Below are 18,365 nucleotides of genomic sequence, written 5' to 3' on the forward strand. Positions count from 1 at the left end.
ACACACACACACACAGAGTTCTGGGCTGCTTAGCCAGCACCCTCCAGGCTGGGGTTGGGGAGTGAGAAGACATCACTCCTCCACACATAGCCCGTAATTGGCTGCTGGAGCTCAACTCAAGCCTTCTTGGTGCGAGGAAGCCAAGCTTCAGACTCCAGAGCCAGGAGTCCTGGGATGTCGGCAGGTTCAACCTGCAGAGGGAAATAACTTGGTGGATCTGGTAGGAGGGGAATGCAAGGCAGGAATGTGAGCAACACAGCAAAGCTGCTGGAGTGTACAGAGAATCTGGGACTGTCATTTGCAGGGGGGTGGTCATGGGGAGGAGGGTTGCTCCATATGCTCCAATGGGGGTTGACTCCCCTGCCATAGGGCCTGCCTACCTCCCCTCTAACATCTCCTCCCTTCCACCTCATCCTGCCTCCCCTCCACACCCTCTCCTAGCTGCCCCTCAGGCCTGTGCCTTTGTTGCTTCATGGTGGGGGGAGTCCCATCTCTAAGCCAACTCCCCCCTCAGCTTCCCCCAACACAGAAAGAGCTACCTTGGCTCCCAGCCCCAAGTAGGGGTTGCATGGGATGGAGGGAGGGGGCCAGAGCTCTGTCCCTGCCTAGAGGGGCTGGCAGGGTTAGTGCCTTCCTGGGTGTGGGCAGCTGGCTGGGTGTGCAGATCAGGGCAGGATGATGGAGGAGGTGGTCCTAGGGAGTAGAAAGCTCTGAGCTGGAGAGTGCAGGTCATCCTGGGACTGGGCCATGTCCACGCCAGTCAGTTCTCTGCAGCCCCTGCCAGAGTTGGGTTAGCTGGGTGGGGATGGGACTGCATGGCCCAGGGCTGCCCAGATTTCACACCTGATTTCATCCAGTAAGGGGGTGCCCTGGTTGGGTGGGTAGAGGGGTGGCACTCAGGGACAGGGGTGTGTGGCCCTGGGTGCAGGTACCAGCTGCAGGTCCAATGGGGGATGGGGAGGGACATGCCAAGGTGAGCATTGCCTCTTGGGTTTCAGAAGGTCTGACAGGCTGCAGGACATTAAACATTTATGGTAACTGGACACTCCCCATACGTGGCACAGTCCGCTCACAACGCCACACAGGTCACCTTACATGGCTGGCAGCCCTGCCTGGCGCCATAAGCTTTCCCATAGCAGTGCTGGCTTGGCCCCAGCACTGTGATCTTCCCTATGGCAGTGCTGTTAGTGTCCAGGTTGAACCTATTCTGAATTTACCAGCAAATGTGACCTAGCAGAGTCTAGGTTGCACCCAGCTTCTTCTTTACAGTAGTACCCTGGAAGTGGGGGGGGGAGGGAGGGGTGTCAGTACATCAGTGGGTATATGGGGGTCGGGATTGGGGAGTGTGTGCCAGTATGTGTATATGTATATCAACATTAATATATTTGTGTATTGTCTTTTCATTGTATTCATCTGTATGTATCCATTTTTGTATCAATTCTTGTATTGACAGGTATGGTCAGTGTACAATGTGTATGGATACATATGTCTATGTGGCTGTGTGCCAGTGTATCTTAGTGTGCACTAGTTGTAAATGTGTATCAATCCGTGATGGTGTGAGTGTGTCAATGTGCATGTATCAGCGTATGTAGCATTTGGTGCCTATTGCTTTATGTATCTGTGCACACGTGTGTTGCCTCAGGTGTATTTCTGTGTGCATGTAACTGCATATGCCTGGTGTACAGGTTTCATGTTGTATTGCATGCACATATACGTGCCAGTATGTGACACTAGGCAGCATGCTTTATGCTATGTGCATGTGTGTAGCACTGTGCTTTGTGGTGTGTGTGGCAGTATGGTGTGTTGTGCTGTGTGTCTCTATTGTGCTGCATGCATATGGCTGAATTGTGTTGCACACATGCACGTGGTGCACATGGTGCCATATCATGCTGCGTGCATAAGTGTGGACATGCATGTGTCATTTTGCTGTGTGTGCATATATCATTGTTGTGCTGTATGTCTGGCTACACTGTGGTGTGTGTGGCATTGCGTCATGTGCTATGTGTGTATATGTGGTGCTTCACTGTGCTGTGTTGGTGCTTTGCTGCAGTGTTGTCTACATGCATATGGTGCTGTGTGTGTTGCTGTGTTGTGCTGTATGCTTCATGGTGCTTCATTCTGCTGTGTGCATTGTGCTGTGCATGCCCCAGGTGAATGTGCTTGTGTGTGCTTAGTGCCCTGTACAGTATGTTGCTGTGCTGTTTGTGTGTAGTACTGTATTATATTGTGCATGACCCATGTATTTGTCTGTGTGTTGTGCTCTGTGTGTGCATGTGATGTGCTATGTGATCCATGTATGGGCATGCTGCTATGTGATGCTGTGAGTGCGTCATGCATGTGTTGTGCTCCGTGTATGTCTCTCTGTGTGGTGCTATATATACCCTGTATGTGCTGTATGGTGCTCTGTGTGTGTGTGTATGTGCACACTGCAAATACCCTGTTGCATGTGTGTGTGTTGCTGCATAAGTGGTGGTGTGTGTCTATGTATGGTCTCGTACATACCCTGTGTATGTGGTGCTTTGTGTGCCCCATGCCCCTTGCCCTATGCATGGAGGTATGTAGTGCTATGTGTTGTGCTCTGTATGGTGCTGATGATGTGTGTGTGGTGATGCATGCACTCCATGCATGTGTAATATGCTGTGTAGTGCTGAATGGTATTGGTGTGTGTGTGTGTGTTTGTATGCTGTGTGGTGCTGGGCATGCCCTGTGCATGTGTGTGCCTCCCTTGCCTCCAGCCCGGCATTATCTCTGGGGCTGAGTGGCTGGAAAGTGGGTCAGTGAGTGCTGTGATGTCAGCCTGGGGCTCCACACTGCTATATGCAGGGCTGGGACGGGGTGGGAGCTGGAGCAGTGCCAGGCAGAGCACTAGGGGCATAAGCCTGGCTCTGCCTGGGGAGAGAGCCCCAGCCAGCCAGGCTGGGGGCCTGGGCAGGACCTCCCCCAGTGATATCCCCAGCTGGGCTGGAGGTGTTTTCCTGTGGGTTGAAGCAGACTCTAGTGAAGCAGTGCCAGCTGGCATGAAACAGCCCACTGTCAGTGTCCACATGCACCTCCACTTCTCAGCCCCCTGAAAACTCACTGCCAGACCCCAACTCCCACAGGGCGCCAACTCCCCTGCGCCACCAACACCCCCTTCTGCCACAGAGCCACTTGAGAATCTCCATCTGCTAAGACAGCGTGGAGCTCATGACAGCACCTTGCAGCCCCTCCAGCTGTGAATGGCACCCTGACCTCTCCAGGGGTCAGGAGAGGTTAGTGGGTCCTATACTGGCAGGAGAAGGGAGATAGCATCCCACAGCAGATCAGTGTGGGCCGAAAGATCAGAGCTCCCACATGGCAATGCCAGCCTAGTCACAGTGCTGTGAGTTTCCCTATGGCAGTACCAGCTTGGCCACGAGGCTACAAACTTCCCCATGGCAATGCCAGTCTAGCCACAGTGCTGCAAGCTTCCTCACAACAGTATCCTGTTAGTGCCCAGGTTGTTCCTTCTGAGTTGGACTGTGCTGATGTCCAATCTGTGCTCAGCTGCTCTATGCATTAAACAACTTTGTGGACCCCTTGTCCAGCCAGGACTCCATTGCCCTTATATCAGGAGTAGCCCATTCAAGCAGCCATGGCAGGCTTCTGGCTGGAATCTGAGCCCTTTCCTGGCTCCCTTTCCCATCCTGCCTGGCACTGCACAGCCTCTGACTGGGATCAGGGCCTCCATAGAGCTGGGTTTTTCACATTGCGTAAGATACTGTACAGACCCCCCCTGAACCAGGTCCCCACCAGTGTGTTAGGTGCTGCACAGACACCCCCTACCCCTGCTCCAAGAGCACAGGATCTGCAGGGGCAGCTGTTGGGACTGAGGCCTGGAGCAGTGAAGTGACTTTAGTAGCGATACCATGAATAGAGCTCAGGTATTGTGAGGCTGTTGCTGCTGGGCCACGTGGCCAGCTTCTTCTGAGGTATCTTGGCCTGTGTCCCATTCATTCTTTTTGTGAGAAGCCTTTCTATGGGGCACTGTCATCGCCTAGTGCCCAAAGCCCCCACCTCCACTGCACAGCCACATATGATAATAAAGCTCCCAGGACAGGGAACAGGCAGTGATGGCCTCCTCTTGAGCAACTGGGTTCATCCTCCCTGTGGTTAGGCTGGAGGGGACAGCAGGGTGGGTACAGTGGGCAGAGTGGGTTATAATGCTGCCACAGGGCCTGGGTTTGGGGGGCTGCTAGCCCAGAGCTCCTGATGAGGGCAGCTTGTTGCTTTCCAGTAGATGCTGGCTCATGGGGACCTACTGGCCTGGTCTTCTCTCCCCTTCCAGACCTGAATTTAAAGTGCCATCCCCCAAAGGTGACTGCTCCTTCCCCTAGCTGAATACGTAATCCCAATTTTGCTGCACATGCCCTGCCTGTGTAGCCCCTGGGACCCTAATCAGGGTTGGCTGTGGAGGCAGACAGCAGCTTGGTACCCAAGCCCTGATAGGGAAACAACCCCCCACCAGAACAGGCTGCTCTTCATCTGCCCTCTGCTACTGCTAGTCAGCCAAAACATATTCCATGGATGTCATCATCAGACTCAAGAATTAACCATGCCACATGCAGAGGTGGGTCTCACTCATCTCAGAGCTGTGGGTGGAGGCTGCAAAGTCTCAGGCACATGGAACAATGAGTCTGAAGCTTTGTGCAGTTGCTGAGAGCCAGTCCTATGCAACCTGCTGGTTTACAATCTATCGAGGCCCCTCTGACCTACTGGAATTTGGAGGGATAACCACAAAACTCCTGTCTCGTGAAAGGCCTGGGACTGCAAGCAGAGCTCTGGAAGTGCTCTGTGCATAAGTGTTGCTTGTATGCATGGAAGATAAGGTGCACCCTTGTCACACAGCATCCCTGAGAGGTCAGAGCTAAGCTTATGCACCTGGGTGCAGAATTTTCCCAGCCCTGGTTCCAACATGCTCCCAAAGGGAAACCTAGTCATCAAGGCACCTGCCAGAGACACTTCTTTCTATGCCCAGATCTGTCATAGACTTGCTCCATGAACTTAGGTAAATCACGTCCCCTCTCTGTACCTCAGTTGTCTGTGGGTACAAGAGGATACACAGTACCCCTTGCCACCCAGGGCATAGAGGAGAGGACCTAGGAAACAGAGGAAGTGGCATCTCACTACATGTACAGGCCTGGGGGTGCATTGTGTAGAGCAGTGCAGGCCAATCTTTTTGGTAGGCATGTTATAAATTAGACCCGCACACTCCCTGAGAGTCACTCCAATCCCCTTCCCCCCCTTATGGCATGCGTGGCACAGGTTGGCCATTCCTGGTGTAAAGTCTATGGGCTTATGCACACACTGATCTGTTTATGCTGAGGTGCGTGTGTGGGTTGGGCTTGCCATATACGTGTGCAGTTACATGAGATGAGTCCTGTCTTGGTGGGTGGCATGTGTGTGCGCGCATGCAGAGTGTGCCCTGTTCTGCACTTCTTCCAAAGTGTACTGAGGGTGTGGTTAGTCTGGGCGTGCTTCAAATCCATGCCAGGGTGTTGGTGTGTCTGTGGGAAGGTGCATTTGAAGGGCTCATCCCAGGCAGTGTGCATGCGTGCGTCAAGCGTGCACGGCTGAGCTCTTTGTTGTCATGGGTAAGTCTCCTTTGTGAGTCCTCGCACTCCCTCCCTGCTGTTCTGAAATAGCATCTGGGCTGAGTGGCCATGAATATTTCACGAAGAGAATTACATGACCTGGAAAGGCTGAGCCGCCTGCCGGTGCAGCCACAGCCCTGCTCTAGCCTGCATGCTCATGGGTCTTTCCATGCCGGCTGCCCCCCTCCCCCCCGGTGCACTCCACCCCTACCACTGTCACAGTTAGGGGTGCCACAGCATCCCAGGCTCTATCCCAACAACCCTCAGCCTATTCTTACTGCCCCATGGCCCCCTTCTTCTTCCCTCCCTCCCCTGACTTTACCACAGCACTTAACTGACCCCCTAGTCCCGGTACTCCTATATTGACCTAACCTGACATCAACCACTGATCCATGGCCCCCAGCCCAACCATTACTTCATCTCCAGTGCCAGACCCCTTCCTGGCCATGTCCCAGTTCCAGTCACTGACTCTGCATCCCCCACCATCCCAGCCCCTCCTTTAACCCTGACCCTCCCTGACTTCACACCTGATGTCTGTGACCAACTTCACCCTCAACCCTGACCAAGACACCTCCCTGATGCCAGCAACTGGTCCCAGCCCCAACCTATCCCAACTCCTACCCTGAGCTCATCTCCAGCACCAGTTATCTCCACCTTCCCCAAGCCAGCTCGAACCCTTGCCCTGCAGCTGATGCCAGCAACAAATAGACTCCCACCTCCCTCCAGCAATGAATCCAGTCTCCCCATCTGAAGTACAAACAACCATCATCAGGTATGACTCCCCCTCCCTTCCCAACAGTCTCTTCAGGCCTCTCCCTACCCATACTCCCCCACCCTGCCCTTTTCACTTTCAACCTCTGATGCTGCCCTGCCCTCACTACTTTCCCCATAAACCTGCCCCTAGCACCCAAGCCTGCCCCACAACCCAGCACCCAGAACCCCGACACAGCAGTCCCCCACCAACATTAATGATGCACCTAATGGGAAATAGTGCAGAGTGCCCCTCAATGTACCTCCTGTGTTTTAAACAACAGCCAAAGGGTTCATGGCAGGGTTGCTCTCCAACTATCACTAGATTTCAGAGTTACACTGTTTTGCTGAAGCAGGAAGTCCTGCCTTCTTGGAGAAACTGTAGTAGCAAGGCAAATCACAACCACCACTAGGCTCCTGAGCAAAAACTTCGTTTTGACAAAGTGCAGATCACATTGCCCTGGAGAAGTTTCCTAGGTCTCAAATGGCTTTCAGAGTCAAAGACATGAGAGCTTGGGTATGTCACCATGGGCACACATAGACAACCCATATCTTTCCAAACCATGGTTCACATCAAGAAGTATGGGCCTTTAGTGGCTTTTAATTTAAAGCTGAGGCTGAGTCATGATGAAACTACTGCCAAGAGGACGGTGGAGTCAGCTCACATGGGCCAGCCACTAACTCGTGCCTCAACCTTTGGGAGATCCAGGTAGGGGTGAAAGGAATTGTGCATTTAACCCCTTCACTGCAAGGAAAGCTCATTCAGCTTTAAGCCATCCATAGTCTGAAGATGAATACTCAGGAGCCGAGCTCCTTGCCCCTGCCAAAGCAGCTGCTGACCTTCTGCCGCCCAGTGACTAAGTCTGACAAACTGTCCTAAAATAATATAATTTTTAATAAATAATTTTCCAACCTTTTTTCTCCTTTTTTTTTTGCTTCTTAGGAAGAGGAAGGGGAGCAAAAAGAAATGTTCAGCACAGGAACAGAGTGCCTGCAGGGAGACCATGGGCTCAGGGCTGCAGAGTGTGGGAGCTGGGGACGAGTTGGGGGTAGAATGATAGGGGCCTCGAAGTCTCACAGGCCATTGCCAGCCCCCTGACACACCAGGGTGGGTAGGGCAAGTTGAATTAGAGGGGGATGATGCTCCCTCCCTCTCCAGAAGGCAGCCAGGCTAGAATTCTCCTTTGTATGTGCAAGGGGGGGTGGGGAGGGAAGGGCTGGAAAGAGGCAGGATAGAGTATAGGGTAGGTGAACGGACACTAGTCCTTCCCACATCCCCGCCTCACTTCAATAGATTGGGCTTTAGCACCCTTCGCAGGCAGGGAAGAAGGTGGTAGAGAGCAGCTAGACCTTGCCTCACCTCCAACCTAGAGCCTCTGCCCCTAGGGGCAGGGGACCTTTATCTCCCTTGCCCATCTTGGTGGGGGGTGGGGGAAGAGAGGGGGGAAAAGAGTACAGCTTGCACCAGCATTAATGAGGACAACCAGCGTAAGGACATGAAATGGGGAGGCCCTTAGGATATGTGAGGGAGTATCAGATGGAACGTGCTGGCCTCACAGCATGTAGGCATCTCAGGGCCCACTGATGGGTATGGGGGGCAGGGGCAAGGAAAGGATTCCCTGGCTCATCCAATCCCCATCCAAGCAGCAACAGCATGTGCCCTAGGGAGAGGAGTTTGCCCATGAGTTCTGCAAGTGCACCCAACCCTCTGCTCTCTCAGTCAACTGATAGGGGCCCGTGCCGCAGCCCTGCATGCACTGTCTCCTTAGTCCACAGAAGTCTGCCAGAGGCCAGTCAGAGCCGGAGGGACCGCAGCAGTAGCACTAGGCAGGACAGGGCTGTGGGCAGTGCACCTGGTCGACAGGCCCCAGAGTCCAGCGGGGAGCAGGCTGTACCTGTGCAACCCTCCTTGAGGCGCCCCTCTTCATTGCCGTAGCCATTCCAGTAGTCATCCTCAGTGGGAGAGTCGTACTTGGGGCTGCGGATATCATTGGCCGGCAGGTCCCGGTAGAAAGAGGAGGGGTCAGCTGGGGGTGCCCCAACCTCCCCCAGCCCATACAGGTGGTTGGAGGAACCATTGCCTCTGGGACGTCCAGCCACAGCCTCCTCACCCCACTTGGACTTGGTACCTGGGGCAGGCCGGGCAGGGGCATGATTATGGTTGGCAGGGGGGCAGGCCCTGAAATCAGCCTGGCTGAGGCGCCTCAGGTCACGGCCCCGGTGCTCAGCGGGGCTGGTACAGGTCACGTCCGAGCTAGAGACCCGGGTGCGCTGGAACCAGGCCCAGAGAGAGCGGGCACGGCAGTCACAGGCCCAGGGGTTATTGTTGAGGCGCAGAAACTCCAGGGAGGGCAGGTCAGCCAGTGTCTCCCCTGGCAGCACAGCCAGGCTGTTGTTGAAGAGATAGAGGATGGTGAGCTTGGCCAGGTCACGGAAGGCCCAGCGATGTACTGAGTGCAGCCGGTTGACATGCAGCAGCAGCCGGTCCAGGCCCCACAGTCCTCGGAAGACATTCTCCGACAGCAGCCGGATCTTGTTGCCATGCAGGAAGAGGTGGCTCAGGTTGGCCAGGTCTACAAACAGGTCATCCTGAGGGGAAGGAGACAGGCAGGTGGGATAGAGCCCTTGAGGTTAAGCCAGCTTCCCCATCCCTGCAGCAGCATCTCCCCTCCCCCCAGGCAGTGGATGGGGTGGAAGGGTTGCAGCAACAATAATCTGGTTCTGCCCCTCCCCCTCCAGCCAGTGTGGGCTGCAGGGCTAGGCTGCTCCCTGCCGTGGGCCAGCCGCAGTGCCCGCCCGGATGGGCTTGTGGTTGTAGAGTAGCTGGCTGGCACAGAACGGAGCGGCCCGCCACTGCAGGAGAGTGCGGAAGGGGTGGGGTGGGGGGGGAGGGAGGGGGCGGGGCAGGTAATGGCACACCAGCAGCTCCTAGGGAGGAAGTGTGGTGGGGTGGGGAGCCTTAAACCATGCCCCAAGAATCCCCTCTTACCCACTGAAAGCTGTTCCCGTCCTGGTCTCTCCAACTCCCCCCCCACCCCAGTTGGTGCTCCTCACTTCCAACCAAAAGCCCCCAGCTATACTAACCCTGGGCTCCTTCCACAGCTATGAAGCTCTGTGAGCCAGCCAGCTCTTCAATAGCCTAAAACCATATTGGAAACAGCATCTCTTAGAAGGGAAAGGCCCTCCATCTCATTTCCTGATGCTCTTTAATGCCCAGCCAATCCCCCTTTCCCCAGAATCAGCTCACTCCTCTCGGAGCCGGCATGAGTCCTGGCTGTGGGGGACTTCTACACTGTCTGTGGGACTGTCTTGTCTACAATTTTATTAACACCTTAAAGGACACGGACATACATCTCTTTCCCTCCTTCAGGAGGAATCGGAAAAGTTTCTCCCTTGGAGGCCTTATAGGCCAAGCCCCTCCTCCTCCCTGCCTGAGGTCCATGGAGTTGCTGCTCCCCTTTCCCACTGACCTGCAGGTACATAAGGCTGTTCTCCTGCAGGTAGAGGTACTGGAGGCTGAAGAGGCCACGAAAGATGGTGCTGGGCAGGCTGCTGAGCTGGCAGCGGTAGAGGTGCAGGGATTGCAGGCGCTCCAGCCCACGGAAGGTGTCTGGTTCCAGACTGCGCAGGTTCCGGTTGTCCCCCAGATCCAGCTCCTCTAGGGCAGGCAGGTGACGGAAAGTGCCAGGCTGGATGGAGGAGATGTTGTTGGAGTAGAGCCACAGTGTCACTGTGCTGGGCCCGAAGATGCCTGCCCGCAGGGACCGGATCAGGTTGTTCTGCAGGAAGAGGCGCTGGGTATTAGAGGGCAGCACCAGGGGCACCGATGAGAAGTTGTTGGCCTGGCAGCTGACCGTGGGTGGCGAGAAGTAGCAGGTGCAGAGCATGGGGCAGGTGGGTGCCCCAGTGGGCAGGACCCCCAGCAGCACAAAAAGGCCGAAGAGCGTGGGGACCCAGCCTGCAGACAAGAAGAGGCAGGGTGAGTGGTTGGCAGCTCTACCTGGCAACACAGTGGGCAATATCATGGTCTTTCTGTCCCACCAGGACGGAGCAACAGCTTTTCCACCCAGGTGGGGCCACACCCTATTCCCTCAAGCACATGAGGACCCCTTCCCCCAGCCATACAGACACAATACACCCCTGTCTAACAAAAGGCTCCCCCTCCCCATTGAGATTAGGCAGGACAGCACTCCCACCCATGTAGACAGGCCCAGGCCTGCACTCCCCAGGTAGCAGAGGAGCTGTTCTTTACCCAGCCTGTACATGCAGGGCATGGCTCTCTCTCCCTCAAAAGGAGCATGTGCATGGCCAGGTGTGCTAAATCCATGCATGAGTGGTTCAGGTGCGTTTCCTCCCCCTACATGAGGAAGACTCTGGCATGCTAATCTCAGCCAAGTAAATGCACAGGGGTACATGTGCACCCACTCCCCATGAGGGCTCGTGTGCAGCGTGCAGCCCCATGTGAGTGCGTGCTCCCGTGTGCGAGCGCGTGTTCCCCAGCGTGTGTGTGTAGGTGGAGGCTGACGCGAGACCAAGTGACACAAGCTGCTGCCGTTCCTGTTGTTCACACCACCTCCGCCTCCCCCCTCTCTCGTTACCCACTCACTGCTTCAGCACATGCTCCCCTCCCCCGGCCCCCCCACTCTGCCTCCCATGCATTTGGCTCCAGCAGCCCTTCAATTCCCTGTGGGAGAGAGGGGGATAACATGCAGGGCCTCCGTTTCATACCAGGGAGAGTCACTGCCACTCTGGGACAGCCCCTCCAACCCAGGGGCTCAGTCCCTCCTCCTCCATCCAGCTAGATACAGGACAGTCAGCATTCCCCATCAGAAGGTGACCCTGAAAGGATGCTGCCTGCTGGCTGACTCTGTCTAGTTTGGGGCATTGATAAATGTCTTCTTTCTTTGGCCCAGGATGGCTCTTCTCCCTGTTTGCCACCCTGGGGTGCTCATAAAGTTCTTTCTGCAGTGCTCTGCACCAGGCCATCTCTCACTCTAGCATGTTGATAAAGTTCATGGCTCACCCAGTCTCTCACTCTGGGGTATCAATAAAGTTTCCCCATAAGAGCCTTGCACCGGTCCCATTCCCCGCCCCCCCCCCAACAAAGTCCTCCTGCCATGTGTGGAGTAAGTCCCACCTGCAGCTCCCTGTGCTGGGTGTTCCTGGCTCCCCCCACCTCTTCCCAGGGAGGGCTTGAGGAGCCAAATTCCCTGATCTTTTAATCTTGCTCAGAGCCATCTTTAGCTGGAGGACTCTAGCAGCACACGCCTTTGGAGAGGCATATCATCACTATCCAGATCTGCCCCACCCAGTTGTCTGGATCTGAGATACAGCCAGCTGAGCCCCACCCTACCCCAATCTCCCCCGCCAAAGCCTACTGGATTAGAGACCCACCCTCTGCTCCAACCCAGATCTACTCCCAGGCTTCTCTTAACCCTGTTGCAGAAGGATGGCCATCCTGGCAGGGGAGGGATGAGAGTCAGGGCTGGCAGGACTCCAGGACAGTGAAAAGGCCACCAAGGGTCTCCTATACAGGGAGGGGGACAGGCAGAGGGAAGGGCACAGCCCCATTGGCCCTAGGGGTGGATCCAAGTTGCCCAATGACTGGGGCTGCTCAGGTCCCCCCTCCCACCCACCCGCTACTGAGCAGCTGTAACCCAAGGAGCTTCATCCATAATTCAGGCCTGTGGCTTTGCTGAGTGCTGGCTGCAGGGGGAGGGGAAGGGGCTGGAAGATTCTTATCCCTCTGCTCCCAGGGACCTGTAGGTCTCTGCAGGACAGCTCCAGCAGAGCCAAACTAGCCCATCCAGACATCTCTGCCCCTGCCCTATATCCCACCTGCTACTCACATGTTTTCCAGCTGCCTGGAAGCACAGCTTTCATACCTGACACTGCCTGTCCATGTGTTTGGGGGGAGGGGTGAGAGAAAGGAGAGGAGAGGAGAGTGCTCAGAGCCAGGGCTCCCACTGTTCAATGGCTACTCCCCTCCAGGAGAGGCATGACCTTGCACTCCACCACTGCACAGGGGCCCACCCACTGTGGGACACTGCCAGCCTGCCTCACCCTCGCACCCAATGTCTACCTGGGGGTACAGGGACTTCCCCACAGCAAAAGATAATACGGTACCCGCAGGCCTCAAGTCACCTTCCTGGCCACCCTCTTTGCCAGGAGATTCAGTTCTTGCAGAAAGGCTAAGGATGGCCTGGGCACTGGCTCTGGCCACCTCCTTTAAGGGCTGTACCAACAGTCAAGAGAACTGTTGTGTACCACATACCTGCACCCACCTACCCATCATACCAGACAGCCGTGGAGTGGGGCTGGGGCAGCACAGTGCCAGGTACATGCCATAGGAAAGGGCTGGGGGAGGCACGGCATGCAAATATTTAACACCAGCAGCCCTAGAGTGCCAAGATTCACCATAGGGACAGTTAACAGGACAGGAGGCATGGGGTCTGGAAATGCCGGCTTGGAAGTTATGGGGACATAGAGGGCAGCATTGGTGAGGAGGCTCCATGCTGCTGAGAGCCAGTCTAAGCTCGTCTATAACTCAAGCACTCCAAAATAAGCCACCGCTGCCTGCATTAATCACACAGGGGTGCCCCACGCAGAGGGGCCAGGCTATAAATAGTAGCAGACAGAGCTGCCAGGGCATCAGGCCTAGGCAAAGTCAAAGGCAGCCTCGCCGGTCCCATCCACTCACCCAGCACCAGGGGCATCCCACCTGGATCTGTGTCCCATGTCCAGTACCACCGGCTCTGTGCCTCAACCTGCACCCCCTACCCCTTGCAGCAGGGGCGGTCACCAGCCCCACCTCACGCCCACTGCACTCAGCTACTCAGCTCTGCCCAGCGCACCGGCCCCACTTCTCAGCCCCCCCAGCAGCCACTAAACCCCCTCCCTCACCCCATCTGTCACTCCCCCTCTTCTCCAGCTGAGTCAGTTCAGCGCTGAAGTCACCAGCCCTTGGGCAACAAGCCCCCCTCCCCTTCCCTCCCCTCCAGAAAAGCATGCTTCCCCTGCAGCCCCCTGCCCCCCTCGGAAGGGGTCCAGTAAGAGGAAGGGTGGTAGGAAGCGACTCTTCCTGCAGCACTGCCCCTCTCCCAAGCCAGGCGCTGGGGTAGAGGCATCAGACAGGAGCCAGCCAGTGCCCCCAGGAAGGGAGAGGCTCCTAACGCCCCCCCCCCCCCCCCCCCCCCCCCACACACACACAAAGAAAAAAGAAAGAAAAAGAAAGAGAAAAAGCATGGCACTTCCTGACTCAAACTTGGCACGGCGCTCAGACTCGAGGGCAGCCGGGGATGGAGGGGAGCCCCTTGGCACCCCCCAGCAGGAAGGGGCAGGAGCGGTGCTGCCCAGCCTGCCCCACTGCCCGCCTCCTCCTGCGCCGCACACGCCGCCCCGGCCTCGACGGCTCCCAGGAGCTGCCCCCGGGCCGCACGCCCCGCGGTGCCCTCGCCCCCGCGCCCCGTACCTGGCGGGCGGCGCGCCCTCCGGGGCAGCATGGTGCCGAGGCGGGCGGCGGGCGCGCGCCCCGAGGCAGCGGCAGCGGCAGCGGCGGGTCCAGGCGGTGCGCGGGACGGGCGCTCAGGGCCGGCGCGGCGCGGTCCCCCGGGGGCGCCGTCCCCCCGGCGGCACGGGCCGCATAGCGCGGGGCAGACGGGGCGGGACGGACGGGAGCGGCCGTGCTCCGCGGCGCCCGCACGGGAGTGAGCGCTGCCCGCCGCGGCGCCTTATCCCGGGCCGGCTCGCTCCTCCCCTTGCCGCGGGGCCGCCGCCGCCGCTTAACCCTTTGCGGCGCGGGAGCCTCCCGCCCCCCGCCCCGCGCCGCCTGCTGGGCCCGCCCCGGGGCCGTGCGGGGCGGGGACACCCCGCTCGGGACAGTCCCCCGGTACCGACCCACCCCGCGGCGGCAGTGGTGCGCTGGGGCTGGACGGGAGCCACGGAAAGGCCCCGGGACCGGCCCCTGCGCCGAGCCCATCAGCCCTGGCCTCGCCCTGGGGCCGGCTGGGCTCCTGGAGGTCACAGAGCCGGGCTCGCCTGAGAGTCACCCCCCTGCCCCCCCCAGCACCCTCCGCCCGGCTACAGCCCAGCTGCTCGCTGCTGGCAGGGGAGGAAGGATTGCATGGGGCGCGGGCACCAGCTGGGGGGGGCAGCCCCCCAAGCCTGCTCTCATCCACGGGCCAGCAGGAGCCAGAGCTGACGGGCACATCTGGGGAGCGGAGCAGGGGGAAGAAGGAGAAGCCGCTGCTGAAGACAGCCGGGGAAAGGTGCCAGCTGGTCTCCGACGTTGCCAGGGACTCCTCTGCCAGCAGGCACTGCTCTCCCAGGAAACCAACCAGCAGCCCTGGCACTGGGCCCCCTCCCTCCTTCCCTCCCTCCCTCAGCTTCACTTGCCGCTCTGGGTCAAGGGGAGCGCTGCTTTCCCATCTGACTGCAGAGGGATTCATGCCCTGGCTGCGGTTCGTGCTCCTGGCTCCCCACAGCCCAGTGGGACTTGCAGTCCCAGCCCTCCCCCGCCTGCCCTCTGCCCACACCAAGCCAGTGAGATCTGCACCCTGCTGAGAGTCAGGCCACCAGCCTCCACAGCTCAGCAGGCTCTGCTCTCTGGCCCTGCCACCAGCATTCATCTCTGAGCCGCCTCAGTCAGTTTGGTATGAGGCAGAGGATTAAGATTCACACCCCCAGTGTCCCAGCTCAGTGGGATGGGTGCCTGGGGGCTCAAGGGCCAGGACTGGGGGCCTGAGAGTGCTTCAGTAACCATCCTGGGGTCCTTAACTCTGGGATTCACACTCCTTGTTCTCCAGGCCCATGCAATCTGGGGCCTGGTTCGGTAGTGCCCTGTTCACATTTCCAGCCCTGTCCTCAGGGCAGAAGTAGCCACGTTCTGGGGCATGAGTCCCCCATCCCCCATTCACATGCCCAGTCCACTGGGATTCCCACCCTGGTGTCCCCAGTCACCTCTGCCCCCAGCTCAGCAGCAGCTCAGGCTAGGTGATTGGACAGTCATGATCCTGCAGCTGTGTGTGACCTGGTGGCAGGGCTGTGTCTATGTATCATGCCCTGGTGGCATCCGTGGCTCCCGGGGCCCAGGCACGGTATGGGGGGGCTGGGCTCGGCAGGCCGTGCCAGGCTGCGGCGGCACAATCTGGCGCAAGGTTTGTTTGCTGCGCTGCCTCCGGTGCGGCTCCCGGCGAGCGAAATATCACAAGATGGAGAGACAGACGCTAAGGGTGCGGGTGGGCGGTGGGGGGCGGGAGCTCGGGCTGACTCAGGGGGCTGTCATCCGCTTGCCGGCCATGTGCTCCTTGCGAGGGGGGACACCAGGCTCTGGAGCCCCAGGTGGGCACAGGACACACAGGGTGCTCAGGGGTTTCCCCAGCCCAGCACTTGCATTGTGCCACACACCTTGCCGAGCTGTGGCCTCCCCAGCATCCTCCCACTCCCCTGGGCTCCCCACAGAGCTGTCCACTCTTCACCATCCCTCCCACCATGCCCTTAGATCAGGGCCCAGTCCGCTCCCTCTATCAGTCCTCAAAAAGCATCATGCTCCCTTCTCCTTCCCCCATTTCTCTGCTGTGTCCCCCACTCCTTCCCTCATACTTATCCCATGCTGGACCTGAGCGAGAAATTTCCCAAACTAGGTTAAATTGTCCCCTAAAGAGTTGGGTGTTAGGGAGACATGGGAGCTCATGTCCTTATTACATGCATACAGCTTGGGGGGAATGCTGCCTGCTGGATCAGCCCTGTGTGCTGCATGTGATGTGTCCAAGGCAGGTTGCATGGAGTGTGTGTGTCCATTTCAGGCCAGTTGATGGGACTCCACAGGTCAGAGCTGGCCTATGGGCTGTATCTTTGACATCCCTGGTCTGTACCACGTATGATCTGTCTGCCTGGCATACACACCCTGGGACGCAATTATCCATTTGGCCAGTTCAGGACACAAGCTGCATACACTCTGGCTGATCCAGGATGCATGCTGCATCTGGCACACTCCAGCTAGTCCATGACATGCAGTGCATATGGTGTCTGCTCTGGGACGCGTGTTGCAGACAGCACCCGCTCTGGCCGGTCTGGGATGTGTACTGCATGCAGCACAGGGCCAGTCCAGTACAGGTGCTGCACAGCACATCAGGCCAGGCCAGTCTGGGACCCTGCCTGCTTGCAGTGCCCATGCCAGGCCAGTCCTGCACACTGGATTTGGCACGTGGGTCAGCCCGAGGGCACAATCCAGCTTCCTGCACCATTCACTTGGTGCGGGGGTGGTGGTGGGGGGGGGTAGAGGGACACCCCTGGGAGAGACAGAGAGCAAGACAGACAGCTGGGTGGAGCTGGGAGAGGGTTCCGGGCAGGGGCCAGAGGTCTACGGGCTGATAGGGCTGAAGGGAGAGAGAGAAACACAGGCCACAGAGAGGTGTCAGTGCTGGCGGGGTAGGCTACAGGGAGAGATGAAGGGCGAGCCCGGCGGATCAGCACGGGGGCAGGGGACAGAGCGGGAGGAATGGCAAGGGGCGCGAGGCAGAGGCGTGAGCAGGCGGAGGCGGCGGCCGGGCCGGGGCGTGGAGGCGGGGCGGCCACGCGAGGGGACCGCGCGAGCACACGCCCGTGCGGCGCGGGGCGGGGCGGGGCAGAGCAGGTTTGCCGCGCGGTCTGGGAGCGGCCCCGAGGCGCCCTCTGGCGGTTCGCGCCGGGCTCGCTCTCCGGCCCGGGAGGCCGAGGATGCCGTAGCTGGGGGCAGAGCGCGGGGGCTGACGCCTGACGTCAGGCCGTGCGGGCGGCGATGGCAAGAGCGGCGGCCCCGGCGTGAGGCGGCCGGTGAGTGCGGCTGGGCGGGAGGATGCCCGGGGCGCGTGGCAGGGCGCGCTCCGGCCGGGCCGCACGTGGCGGGGAGCCCGCGTGGGAGGGGCTGGGCGCGGGCACCGCTGCTCCCCCGGCTCCGCTGTGCCCGGGCGCCCGTGCCCCGGAGGCGAGCTTGGCCCGGAGCGCTGGCAGGGCGCTCACCTGCGGCCTCCCCGCAGCGCCCCGGCAGCCAGCATGTGGAGGCTGGGGCCTGGCTCCTGTCCTGCCATGTCCTGTCCTCGGCAGGGGGCTTGCGGGGGGGGGGTCCGTCCGCCGTGCCCGCGTCTCAACCAGCCGGAGTCCGACCTAGGGGGGCAGGCAGAGGCTGGTCCCAAGGGGCAGCTTTCCCCAGAAGCGCGGCTGCCGGGGCCTGGCTCCTAGGCAGAGGGGGGTGATCTTGAGGCAGACTCCATCACACGCCACGTGTGACCCCAGGTTCCTGCCAGGCTCAGCAGCATGTGGGTGCGTGGCACTGGGGAGGGCACCTCTCTCCCAGTAACTGTGCTGGGGGAAGGGGCCTGGGAGCCAGGACCAGGGAGCTGTGGAAGGCCCTTTGGGCAGGATGTGGCCCAGGCTGCTGTGGGAAAGCAGGGGAGCTGAGCAAATGAGGCTTTTCGGTGTTTGAGGCGGGGTCTGTCTCTGGAAAGCAGCAGCTGCTAAGATACCTCCTCTGGTTTATCCCTGTCTGAAGGCTGGAAGCATGGTGTGGGTATGTGTGTGTGTGTAAAGCTTCACTACAGACAGCCCAGGGCTTTTCCAGCTTGGGGCTTTCCATGGAACCAAAGAGATTTAGGATCCAAGCATCTTAACTCTCTTTGTCTCCACATTTCTCCCCCATGAGCTGGTAGGCTTGTTGGGGCCAGCACTTTTGCCTGCCTTATCCTGCTCATCCTGATTCCTGCAGATCTTGGCACCACTGCCCTGCTCCCACAGAGGTCATTGAGTAGAGAGCATGGTCGGAGCTTCTGGCTCCTGCGGCTCAGTCTGGGAGAGGACTGAAGGGCCTGGATTGATTTATTGATTGGATTTATCAGAGTGGCTTATAATGAATAAGAACCCACAGACAGGATTCCCCAAACTACACCCCAACACTTGAGAACTCCAACTTCCCCACCAGCCATTGCCTGCCTGCTCGAACCCCCTTGCTAATCCTAACCACACTCACAG

At 58.7% G+C, this 18,365-nt stretch overlaps 2 protein-coding genes across 2 annotated transcripts in view; one reads left to right on the forward strand and one right to left on the reverse strand.

Annotated features, from left to right (window-relative positions):
* Nucleotides 1-1,453: 1,453 nt before the first annotated feature.
* On the reverse strand, nt 1,454-14,340 carry RTN4RL2 (reticulon 4 receptor like 2). The gene is made up of 3 exons (XM_090034553.1): nt 13,834-14,340; nt 9,833-10,141; nt 1,454-8,951 (listed from the first exon to the last, which is right to left on the reverse strand). Exons 1-3 carry the CDS (start codon nt 14,338-14,340, stop codon nt 8,157-8,159), a joined length of 1,611 nt encoding a protein of 536 aa, XP_089890679.1. The 3' UTR covers nt 1,454-8,156.
* A 2,670-nt stretch (nt 14,341-17,010) lies between these two features.
* The window catches only part of SLC43A3 (solute carrier family 43 member 3), a 30,817-nt gene continuing 29,462 nt past the window's right edge, over nt 17,011-18,365 (forward strand). The window contains exon 1 of the mRNA XM_090032134.1: nt 17,011-17,174. The gene's annotated coding sequence lies outside the window, so the exon portion shown is untranslated. The remainder of the gene's footprint in view (nt 17,175-18,365) is intronic.

Source organism: Crocodylus siamensis, chromosome 2, assembly GCF_052110815.1.
Source record: "Crocodylus siamensis isolate JL-2025a chromosome 2, ASM5211081v1, whole genome shotgun sequence".
In the NCBI taxonomy this organism is placed as follows: Eukaryota; Metazoa; Chordata; order Crocodylia; family Crocodylidae; genus Crocodylus; species Crocodylus siamensis.

What these genes read in the sequence shown, in the direction of transcription:
- RTN4RL2 (XM_090034553.1), bottom strand. Translation starts at nt 14,340, where the DNA reads ATGGGCTCGGCGCAGGGGCCGGTCCCGGGGCCTTTCCGTGGCTCCCGT. An exon ending in GAGGGCGCGCCGCCCGCCAG is followed by an intron (nt 10,142 to 13,833) that starts GTACGGGGCGCG and finishes CTCTTCCTGCAG; the next exon opens with AACAACCTGATCCGGTCCCT. An exon ending in ACAGCCTTATGTACCTGCAG is followed by an intron (nt 8,952 to 9,832) that starts GTCAGTGGGAAA and finishes CCTTCCCCTCAG; the next exon opens with GATGACCTGTTTGTAGACCT.